Here is an 11,861-nt window from a genome sequence, read left to right as displayed (position 1 = left end):
GGAAAGAGCATGCAGTAACTGCTGGAAATATTCCCTTTTGTTCTCCTGTGGTCTAGTGAGATTAGAGAACTACCTTAAATAAGCTCCTGCAGTAACTCTTATCTTGGCCTTTGCAAAGTAGCTGAAAGTTGAAGTGATGATAGGAGATAAGAGCGTTCGCCTGTGAAGCTCATTGGCTGGTCCTGTGGAATTGTGTTTTTTTTTTGAAAGTCAGTCATTCAGAGATAGAGCCAGCATAAACTGATCATTATGCCCTGAGCGTATACACACAGATGAGACTGGAGAAGAGAAGGGGCTGGGAGCAGCAAACTTTCACACCAGGTATAGCTTTGCTGCCTTTCCAGATGGGACCTGAATAATGCTGGTGGCCGTAACAAGTGTGGACACGTTCTTGGTGACCTTTCTTTACCTTGAAGGAGACTGAAGTAAAACCTGCGTGTTAACTCCCCATTGCCCGGGCCTTGGACCGGTGAGAAAAGATCAACACAGCACATGGTGGGACTGAAAGAACTAGGACTAGTTCAGCATGGGCTTATATATTAAACCATCCTGTCAAAGGCATGCTGCCTCTGGACAAGGAGTATAAGCTGAGGAGAAAGGACACCAGCCTCGTGGAGTATGCTGAGGGATTCCTGCATGACCTGTGGCTCATCTAATGCCATAGTCTGAACAGGTCTGTCTGGTTCTCGCTGAAGAGCTGGTAGTGGAAGGAGGTGTAGACTTATGACTGTTTATCCCCAAACATCTCTGCAATCCTTCTTTTCCCACTTTTGAACTTCCCTTGAGATAACACAGAGAAATATCTTCCTTGAAGGCTGCAGCAGCCTAAGCTCAATCAAGTTGAACTGATTATAGAAGATAACGTTGTCCCAGTGCTCTGGAAAGCCCTTCTGCAGGGTGAAGGAGGTGAAACTAAAGGAGCTTAGCAGTGTTGGTGTGGGTTAGAGGAACTGTGTCTTTGAACTCCGGAGAAAGCAGCTGTGAGCCTGCCTGGATGAATCCTTGCTTTTCCTGCCGATCAGCCTGTTGAGAATGGGTTAACAGCATTTGACCATGGTGGTCACCCAGCTGGAGTTGGAGCTGTGCTTCCATGGGAAGAAACTGAGAGGTTTTACCTGTCAGCTGACCAGGTCAGCCAGTGGATTTCTTCCAGAGACATCCTTCTCCATCGCCTCACAGATTTTCATACCATTCCTCTTGGCTGGTTTGGGCATGGTGGCTGCTGGCCTGTTGATGGACATTGTTCAAGTATGTATGTGTGACCAAGCAGCTTTGTAGCAGGGGTAGAGAACTGGTTTGCTTTGGTGACCTTGAAAACCCATTTGATGACCTTGTGTGGTGGGCCATGCAGTCCAATAAGCATCATAGTCCTTGAGGCCTGAAGAGTATCCTCTTTGTGGCCGTGCATAGGAAGGGCTGTCCTAAACACATATTCAGGAATGGGCTGCTGGACAGACTGTATCCTAGGTACATATTGCATCCAGGCAAAATATGGGGAGCAGCGTGGGTGAAACTGCGCTAGTCCCTCGCACTGGAATCGAATGGATGCTACAGTGCATTTGTTTCTTGTAAGATAGTTGTCACCAATATGCAGTTCCAAGTCGTGGTGGTGGCAGATTGTACTTCACATTTTGAAGCAAGTTAGTTCTCTGAGAGCAACCTCTTGTATCCATGGCAGTTGTTAAAGTGAGGCGGAACGTGGATTATCCTGACGATACCCGCAGAGCAGTAACTTAAAAGACTAGGATGCACCAGACTCTAATTCTAAGGGATTCCAGGGCAGGTTCTGACCTCGTGGCATGGATGTAAATTTAGAGTCCCCCGTGTTGACCTCAGGTGGAGTCAGGTTGGACTTACACCATAGTGTCTGAGATCAAAATCCAGCAATCAGCACAAATAGAAACTCACAATTTGATCTTGTTTGGGTGTCTAATGTGGGTAGATCTGCAGATCAGATTGCTGGTGTGGCTTCACCGCATAGTTGTAGCGCTTGAAGCAAGTGGGAGCACATTGGCTTTTCTGGCATTTGCACCCCAGCAGGACTCATGCAAGGGCACCTATGTGTTTGGGAAAGCAGCATCTTGCTGTTTCACTTGAACAAGGGAAAGCAAAGAGTGGAAAGAACAAACTGGATCAAAGGGAATGTGAGGAGTGGCAAAGAAAGGAGGTTAACTTGATAATATGCTCTTCAGTTAGCGTGTACTGTATAGGATACACCGTGCACTCCTTATCTGCGTTCACCAACACGTGCTCTGAGCCTCAGCACAAACCTGCCTTGTAGCATTACAAGAGTTCCCTGGCTTTTCCATCCTCCCTCCTTCCCCCCATGCAATATAATAACACGTAGCAGTTACCTGCAGCCTTAGAGGTCAGAGCCGGAAAGAGGCACTGCACTAATCCTCCCCTGGCCTGGTAATATAGACTTGTGTTCATTGCACTTGTCAGAAATCAGGCCCTGCTCTAGCATGCTGCTGTAGCTTTGTATCGGTCTGGATGGAAAACATATTGTGTGTTGCATGCGTGCACATTTCATGGGTTGTATAAATACTAGAGTCCAGGCTATTCTTGTCTACTTTATCTATTACACTCTTGAGAATTTGACTAGGATAGGACCATGCTTGCAGCAAAACAATAGGATAAGATTTTTATAACACTGTTTCCAAGTTCTTAGGATGAGGAAAAATTGGGCAATGAAACTGATTGCTTAGAGGCAAAGTGAAGGCACTGCTAATCAGTATGAGAGAAAGCTTTGAGGAGGGATTACTTGGGCAGACTCCAGCATTGCCAGTGCCAGACAGTCAGCCATCATGAGTCAGATCCCAAAATATCATCAGACGCAAGACAGGCAATGACATCATGATGAGTTGTCACAGGACAATGACATCATGAGGCAATGACATCTCTACACTGAGCCTCACTGAATTCAGAGGCATTTACTAGCCCTTGTCACCTGTGTGCGCTGCTCCATTGCAGAAGACAGTCTGATACTTTTGCAGAAGATGCTCTGACATTTAGGAGTCTTGTAATGGATTTTCAATTGCTATAACAAAGTGTCCTCTAAAATCCCCTCCTATTCCTTTATTAGGGAGATGTGAACAAGATCCAACAAGCAGTGCCTTCATAGTTGAATTGAGAGTACATGAGTACATGCCCATCCATGTACATGTAAAAGCCTATCCATTTTTTCCCCTCACCTGCTCAGCACTTTCTATGTTGTGACTCTGCATTGTAAAGACTGACCCTGTAATTTTGGGGGCCTGAGTGATGAAAACTGGGTGGGAAAGGTGTTTCCTGGCCTGCAGAACTCTTCAGGATTTAAAAAGGTTTCATATTCTGCATTGGGATGAAGCTGAGATCAGGTTTGTAGTGGATGGATCTCCCTTGGCTGTCCTTCACCCTAGAAAAGCAAACAGCCTGACTCAGACTAGGGGCTTGAATCTAGCTTTCCTATGTTCCAGGCAAGTGCCCAGGTGAGTACCAACCTAGGTATGCCTAAAACCCATGTGTTTCAGTTTTGACCCATATGTTGACCCATATGTTTCAGTTTTGACACTTTTCAGTGAAAACCCGCTTCGCTGAAGGATTCTTAAGCAGATCTGCTAGAGATGGTGCCTCTTCCTCTTGTCCAGTTGCTGGATGACTGGGAAAAATGCTAGTCTGAATCCCACCCCCACCCTTGACCTCTCACCAGATCGTCAGGCATTTTAGGCCTCTGAATTTGCACAGAGTCCAGGCATTGCCCTTACTTGGGGCCTGTATACATACTCGGGATGTTCAGGCCCTCAATCTAGCCCCCCTGCAGTGAGCTGGGACCCATAACTTGATACCTCTTCCAGATTCCCCTCCCATAACTTAGCACACTCTTTTCCAGAATCCCATTGGATGTTTAGAGCGTAACCCTTCAGGAGCCTTCTGTAGGCACAAGCAGGCAGACGCAGATAGGCTTTCCATAGTGTTCCTGAAGACAACGTTGCTTTTAATATAAAAGATAAAGCACAAGAAAATTAGGAAACAGCAAACTTCCTAGAAACCTGCCCTTTCATTTAGCTTCTCCTTTCCTTTGGACCTGTAGTAGGCTTGAAGTGTTGCCTTTGGAGTCTGACTGTCTTCAGGCCAGCAGGCTATTCATAATGGGCATGTTGACATGAGACGCTTTACTGCACAGTAAAGCGTCACCGTCTACACGTGCATGGCAATTAGGGTACAGTAGACTAATTTACTGTGCTGTTGGATAGTCCCATTAGATGCAAGCGGTATCCAACAGCACAGTACATTACTGCACTTAAATGCACATGTAGACGGTAACGTTGGGATTAGTATATTCAGTCACATTAATTGCATATGTGGATGCGCCCAATGTTTTTTCCTTAACCTGAATTATTCCCACAGTAATACCAAGGACACCCTCGCTGTAAAAGCCTATCCATTTTTTCCCCTCACCTGCTCAGCACTTTCTATACATCTCTTACAGTCTTTCCCTTATGAGTCCTATTTAAAGTGCTTCATTATCACCCCTATCTCTTTCTCTTGCTCCTAGTAATTTTCCACTCTCTATACTTCCTACTGAGAAATGGGAAGATACTGGCTTTTCCACTCTCAGCCACATCCTTAGCATACCATTGTTGGTTGAAACACAGTTGTTAAAGTTAAGTGTTCTCTCTCCCTACCCATATGGGTCAAAGTTGGAGGCTTGTCAGCAAAGTGCATAGGCCAGGGGTCAGCCCCACCCTTGACCTCTCACCAGATCGTCAGGCATTTTAGGCCTCTGAATTTGCACAGAGTCCAGGCATTGCCCTTACTTGGGGCCTGTATACATACTCGGGATGTTCAGGCCCTCAATCTAGCCCCCCTGCAGTGAGCTGGGACCCATAACTTGATACCTCTTCCAGATTCCCCTCCCATAACTTAGCACACTCTTTTCCAGAATCCCATTGGATGTTTAGAGCGTAACCCTTCAGGAGCCTTCTGTAGGCACAAGCAGGCAGACGCAGATAGGCTTTCCATAGTGTTCCTGAAGACAACGTTGCTTTTAATATAAAAGATAAAGCACAAGAAAATTAGGAAACAGCAAACTTCCTAGAAACCTGCCCTTTCATTTAGCTTCTCCTTTCCTTTGGACCTGTAGTAGGCTTGAAGTGTTGCCTTTGGAGTCTGACTGTCTTCAGGCCAGCAGGCTATTCATAATGGGCATGTTGACATGAGACGCTTTACTGCACAGTAAAGCGTCACCGTCTACACGTGCATGGCAATTAGGGTACAGTAGACTAATTTACTGTGCTGTTGGATAGTCCCATTAGATGCAAGCGGTATCCAACAGCACAGTACATTACTGCACTTAAATGCACATGTAGACGGTAACGTTGGGATTAGTATATTCAGTCACATTAATTGCATATGTGGATGCGCCCAATGTTTTTTCCTTAACCTGAATTATTCCCACAGTAATACCAAGGACACCCTCGCTGTAAAAGCCTATCCATTTTTTCCCCTCACCTGCTCAGCACTTTCTATACATCTCTTACAGTCTTTCCCTTATGAGTCCTATTTAAAGTGCTTCATTATCACCCCTATCTCTTTCTCTTGCTCCTAGTAATTTTCCACTCTCTATACTTCCTACTGAGAAATGGGAAGATACTGGCTTTTCCACTCTCAGCCACATCCTTAGCATACCATTGTTGGTTGAAACACAGTTGTTAAAGTTAAGTGTTCTCTCTCCCTACCCATATGGGTCAAAGTTGGAGGCTTGTCAGCAAAGTGCATAGGCCAGGGGTCAGCAATGTTTTTGGGCAGAGTGCCAAAAGCACCTACAACCTTGACAGGTAAGGTGCTAGTGTGCCAAGGCAGACAGTGGGGGAGCCATGAGGGGCCCAATCCTTATTATGGCAGGGCCCTTCCCTGCCGTCTGCCCCAAGGCATGTGTGCCAAGCAAAATGTGGGTGCCACACTGGCACCCATGCCGGGGGTAGCCTACCCCTGGTGTAGATATTGGTATCATGATAGCAGTTTGCACAGAAATAATAACTTAATAATAGCAGCGTGAATTCTGGCGTTGAACAGACGCCCCAGATCCTCATGTGATGCGAGTCATCTCCTACTCCACTTAGATAAATGGAGTCAGCCAGTGGGTTACATATCCACATGGGGCTCTCAAAAGCCCATAGCCCCCAGCAGTGAGGAGCTTAATATTATTTCTGCTGGAGGCCAGGAAGTTTTAGCCCTGTTGAAGTCAACAGGAGTTTTGTCACTGATTTCAAAGGAGTCAAGACTGTCCATGAGTTATTTTAGCAACTATGAGCCAAACGGGGTGGGAAGGAGTGGGAGGCGGGAGAGGAGAAAGATGGGAAGGTATGTGCCTCTGCCCCTGGAGGCTTCTAGTTTGGGATACTATTAATAACAACTTTGCTTCCACCTGTGAGTGTAGTCATCTGGAGACGCTATGCAGTTTCCCGTAATCATCAGCTGAGTGGTGATGATAAGAGTTTGGGGAGAGAAAGCTTTCACATGCATTCCAGGGCCCTTTTAAAACTAAGCAGCAACAAAAGCATTTAGAGGAGCAGTGTCCAAATCGGGGCTTATTCCAGTTCCAGATGGATGTGGTAGAAGCAACTGCATCTTTAGCTGCATCCTATATGCTCTGCCAGTTACATGCTAAATAGCAGCAATGCGTTAGAGCAAGGCTGCCCAACTTCTACGCCCCTAAAGGTCATACCATGGGGCTTGCACCAGGTGAGGCACAGGCCACCAAGCTGCAAGCCTCACAGATGCTCTGTCCACCTCCTGCTTCGCTGGGTGCCCATGTGGGCTGCACTGGGCACCTTCCCCACTGTTGAACTGCGTATCCCTTTCACTTCACCATGAGTTTGATTTTTCCCCCTCCCTATGCAGCTTGCTGCACTGCCCCACTCCCTGGGCTCCTTGTGGGCTGCCATTTGGACAGCCCTAAGCAAGAGAGATTCAAATGTGGAGGAAATGAAGAATTGAAATGTGTCTTGGGTCAACCATGAGACCAGGTGGCAAATCAGTAGGTCTCATTACTGCATTGTAAATGTCCTTGCATTTTTTCCTTTGCCTATTTCAAGGCTGAATTTGGCACAGCGAGCAGCTTTGCATTTTAGAGTATTGTAAGGAGGGCTGTATGCAGATTAATCCGTTAATATTGAATGCCATTATTACATATCTAAATTAGAGGGATGAGTCTTCAGCTTGAGAGGTGGGGGTGGGAATAAAGGTATAAATCACCTTTCTGTATTGGGATTGAACAGAGAAGAGTTCAGACCTGGGACAATTTAAGAGCAGCCTCAGGGCTGCTCTGAGTTGCATTGACTGGTAGCAGCTCTTCAGGGTCTGTTGTATCCTCTGAAGAGCACTGGAATGCTTCAGCATCCTGGCCACGCCACTTTTAGCTGTTTGTGCCTGAGGCACCGGGGTGTTGAGCGTATCTTGATGCCACTTCTGACGCGATAGGAATTTCCAGTCCGCTGGCTGTGTTGACCTCCAAGCTGCCTGACGGTGCCAGAGAGACACAGACCTTGCAGGACCTTGTGGCTCTGCCCATTATGTTACGGTAACATTTAAGTCAGGGGGATTGTATTTCAAGTGACTGCATGCAGGAATAAAGCTTCTCTTTCATCCCCAGTGGGACACTGTCCAGGGTAAAGGCACATACCTAAATTACCTCTACCCTTGATTGTCCAAAGCTCAAGAGATGAGTGGAGGTGGAAGAGAGGTTTAGTTGCTTTTCTCTATTTATTCTGGACTTTTGCTGCTGACTGACAGTTCTTCCTTCTTGTGTTTTTGTTGCGACAAGGTACTTAGCAGAATTTGCAGATTCATTGGAGCATTTCTGCTGTGGCCTCAAATTTATGACCTTGAGGCTGTCAACTGTGCCCCTTAGCACCTGCACCACCCCAGCCCTCACTGATTGACAGTGAAACAAGGGAATCCGTTTTCCTTTCTGATCCCCTGAGTTTTGGGCTCTGAGTTTGTTGCTCACGGTGGGTTTGCAGTGTTGAAGGGGGTGTTTCCTTTTCTCCAGAATTGGTTTTCCCTTCAGTCTGAGGAGGAGGATCATGAAGATGTTACTATTCCAAGCCTGGCTCTGTTGTCTTCATGCAGGTGCCCCTCGTGTCTCTGTGCACACAGCACTGCCTAGCACATGGCTGCTTGGACTGGACCTCAACACCATTGAAAAGGGGGCCTGGCCTGCTTTGGTTCTGTTATGCTTCCATAACATCACAAAACTGAGCTGGAGGATTGTCCCTGAGGTGCTGCAGATTGTCTCTGTATAATCATGTCAGCTTTGTTCCTTTTGCCAGGCAATTTGGATTGTAAGGTCTTTGGAGCAGGGACCTTCTCTTTGTCCTGCATTTGTACAGCACCCAGCACAGTGTGGTCCTACGCCATGGCTGGGGTTCTGGGTGTTAGGTACAGTAAAATAAGCCTTTTGACCCCTAGCAAGTTACCAATGAGATTTTCTAGTGAAAATAACAATTTACCTGTTCATAAAACCCACCAGATTCATACAGGACCATTAAAAATGCAAGGTCACGCTGATCTAACAGAGCCGTGTTCTGCATAGGAGATTTAAAGACATGGGAGTTGTATCACTTGTTTAGCTTCTTTTTATCTGTAAAATGTGCAAGATTGTATGTGTGTGTGATTTTTCTTTTAAGGCTCATTTTTCACAAGGTTTTCAAGGTTTATCTTTTTCCAGTTTTTTCTGTAAGATAGAACAGGCATCATAGCCCTTAATTAAGGAGATGGGACACTTGCATCTTTAACTGAGTGTTTTTTGGGTGGTAAAGTGTTTCTGAAGTGTTTCCTATGCCTGAAGAAGGGTGATTGCTCCTGAAAGCTTGCTAAGAACTTTCTTCCAGCTACTCTGTTGGTCTAATAAAAGGTATCACATTTACTCAAAGAACCTTGTCTGAAAGACCTCCACTTCTGTTTGATCTCTGTCAGCCTGACTTGTGCTCCTCTCCTTTCTCTTTTTATTTATTTTTTTTACTGTCAATAGCTCTTAACATCCTTTAACACATCTTTTCCAGGTCATCACTGCAGGATGATGAGTCCTCCTGTGGCAGCAGAATTCATACTTTGCCCATCAGCCATGTCACTGATAAGGGGTGTTTTGCAATTTTTTTTTTTTTATTATGTTTGTTTGGTGCTCTGTGGGCTAACTTTTCAGATGGTGAGGGACACCTGCAACTCCTCGTGGCATCAGCAGGGTTAGCAGCTGTTCAGCCTTTTGGAGATGTCAGACCACTTACCTCTGCAAAACATTGTCAGGGTTAATTGCATCTGCTTCATTCAGCTTTGATGTGTTCCTAAGTGGCTGTGTGTGGTAAGAGTGTCCTCTGAGTACAAGTGACATGAGGAGGGACTTTGACAGCTCGACTCACAGTTTATCAGATCATCAGATCTCCCCACACCCCATCAGTGACAAGTGTTTCTGGCTGCAGTGCTTGGAGCAAGGTCACAACAACTTGGCAGACCTCAGAACCTTACGATAAGCTGGTCTGCTCTGCCATTCGATCCTGATGTCCTCCTCGGCTACAGTGTGATTTGGTTAACCTCCTACCATAGTTCAGCACAGGGAAATAAATGATCTGCCAAAGTACTGAGTGATATATTGCAGTAAGGTGCACAATGCGCCTATGTGACTCAGAGAAGTTGCTTGAGATTTCACATCATGCTTGAGATTTCACATCATTTTCACATCGCTTCTCGGCCTCTTGAAGGCTCAGATCAAGTGCAGTTCTGATTGAAATGACAGCTAGATGCAAGTCTTCCCCCAGGTAATGATGGGAATATAGGGGTTGTCCTGCTGGATCCAACTCACGAGTCACCCTGTTTCCAATTGTGCTCAATGCCAGACTCAGAGGGGGTGCAGGAAAACTTCACAGCAAGAAAAGGTGAGATGATCTCTGCATGATGATAGTTTCAGTTACAGTCATCAATATAATGGTGTTATATTGTCTTTCTGTCCAAGAGAGCATAAAGCTTTTACCCACCGCAAAATGCAGCCGGCTCTGGGGTGGACCATGCCACCCTTTTGCAGTGCATTTCTTGCCTGAAAAATAGGAAGTGAAGGGGGAATCATACACACTTGAAACACAAGATACAGAGAGTATGCCATTAAAGGAGACTGATGTTCTTCCTGTTTTCTTCCTTCCAGCATTGGGATGTGTTTCGGACAATTACAGAAGTTTTCATCCTAGTTCCTGCCTTGGTTGGTCTGAAGGGTAACCTTGAAATGACGCTGGCATCCAGACTGTCTACTGCTGTGAGTGTAAAATTTGGCAGAGAGGACGCGGAGGAGGGTTCCTTTGGTCTGCTGGAGTCTTAAGTTTGATAATGTCATGCATGCTTGTGTGTACGGGTATGTATGTGACTCCTCTGCTAAACAGAAATAAGCTATTTCTGGGGATGTGTGTGTGTCAATAAGGTTCATACCCTGTTTTCAGATGGCCCATGGGCTGGATCCAGCCCACCAACTGATTGGTTCTGGCCTATGGACAAGCACCCACCAATTGATTGGATCCAGCCCACAGCTGCCCCCGCAGCACCCCACGTAGGGCTGGCACTGTGCTCCCTCCCACATCTGCTGGCCCCAGCCCCGGTCCCAACCCCGACCAGCACACACAGCTTTCTGGCATGGGAATGTACAGATGTAGCTGCCTAGGTACTGCTTGGCTCCCTGCACCTCCAGTACCTCCTCCTTCTCCTCCTCCTGCACTGTTCCAGGCTGGGGGAAGCTGTAGCCAGAGGGCTTCTGCCCCAACATGCAGGGCTCCAGCACCAGCTTCCAGCCACGTTCCCTCCTCTTGGCCGTCTGCAGGTGGCTGCTTATTGCACTGGGTGGGCGGCATGGATGGAAGGCAGATGGGAGCTAGAGCTGGAGCCCCGTGCACTGGGGTAGGAGCTGTCCAGCTGCAGCTCCCCCCACCTGGAGTGGTGCAGGAGGAGGAGGAGCTGTTGGAGGCAGGGGAAGCCATGCAGTACCTGGGCAGCTGCAGCCACACCAGGAGCAGGCATGCTGGGAAGCTGTGCATGCTGGCTGGGGCTGGGGCTAGGGCTGGGGCCAGGACCAGTGGATGCAGATGGGAGCATGGCACAGGCTGCCCTGGGCAGGAGCAGCCAGGACACCACCCCATGTGGAGCACTGCCGGGCGTACCACAGGCTGGATGGGAAGGGGGAGGGCAGACCACGCTGCATTGCAACACCCAGCTGAGCTCTGCTGCATGCACCTCCTGCTCCCCCCTACTGCTTACTCCCCAGCCAGCTGCCAGGTTTTAGCACGTGAGCAGTCCCCTCCACACCCCCTACATGCTCCCCCAACCTGACATCCTCCCCTCCCCACAATATATAAGAGTAAGACTTTATCTTGAGCTATTATGCAATTGGATTTATATACATTACTCAAGAAAACAAATCAGGACAAAAATATTTTTTGAAATAAAATTTAAATGTTATAGTAGGTGTTTGATTTCTGGCATATGATACCTTTAGTAAGATTTTATCTTTGTGGCCCTTGACAGGTCACCAAAACTTGTTAAGTGGCCCTCCCGCCAAAATAATTGCCCACCCCTGCCCCAGGGATTAACTGCCCTTTAGAAGTTCCTGTAGCAGTTTTGTTGCTTTGGGATGCTCCAATTGCAAATCTGTTGTTGAGGCATGCTAGGGCTGGGAAAACCCCCAACAACTTATAAGGAATAATTGGAGGGAAATGGCTTTATTGGCCTTCATGTGAGATGACAGGGTATCTGTGAGCCTGAGATGATTGAGATGGAATCTCATCAGCCTGATACGTTTGGCCTCTTGATGCTGTTCCTTCTACAAATCTTACTCTGAAAGAGTT

At 47.0% G+C, this 11,861-nt stretch overlaps 1 protein-coding gene across 8 annotated transcripts in view; it reads left to right on the top strand.

The window, feature by feature from the left end:
* The window catches only part of SLC41A3 (solute carrier family 41 member 3), a 35,709-nt gene that overhangs the window by 6,540 nt on the left and 17,308 nt on the right, over positions 1 to 11,861 (top strand). For 5 of the 8 annotated variants that reach the window (XM_006017783.3, XM_025196828.1, XM_006017782.3 and 2 more), the window contains exon 3: positions 10,178 to 10,285. In XM_006017783.3, coding sequence (XP_006017845.1) covers positions 10,178 to 10,285 — 108 coding nt within the window. Of the gene's footprint in view, positions 1 to 217; positions 1,249 to 9,188; positions 9,915 to 10,177; positions 10,286 to 11,861 lie in introns of those variants that run through there. The other 3 variants (XM_025196829.1, XM_025196830.1, XM_025196831.1) reach the window with 3 other exon arrangements.

Source organism: Alligator sinensis, unplaced genomic scaffold (assembly GCF_000455745.1).
Source record: "Alligator sinensis unplaced genomic scaffold, ASM45574v1 scaffold839_1, whole genome shotgun sequence".
Lineage (NCBI taxonomy): Eukaryota > Metazoa > Chordata > Crocodylia > Alligatoridae > Alligator > Alligator sinensis.
This window is presented reverse-complemented; position numbering and strand designations above follow the sequence as displayed.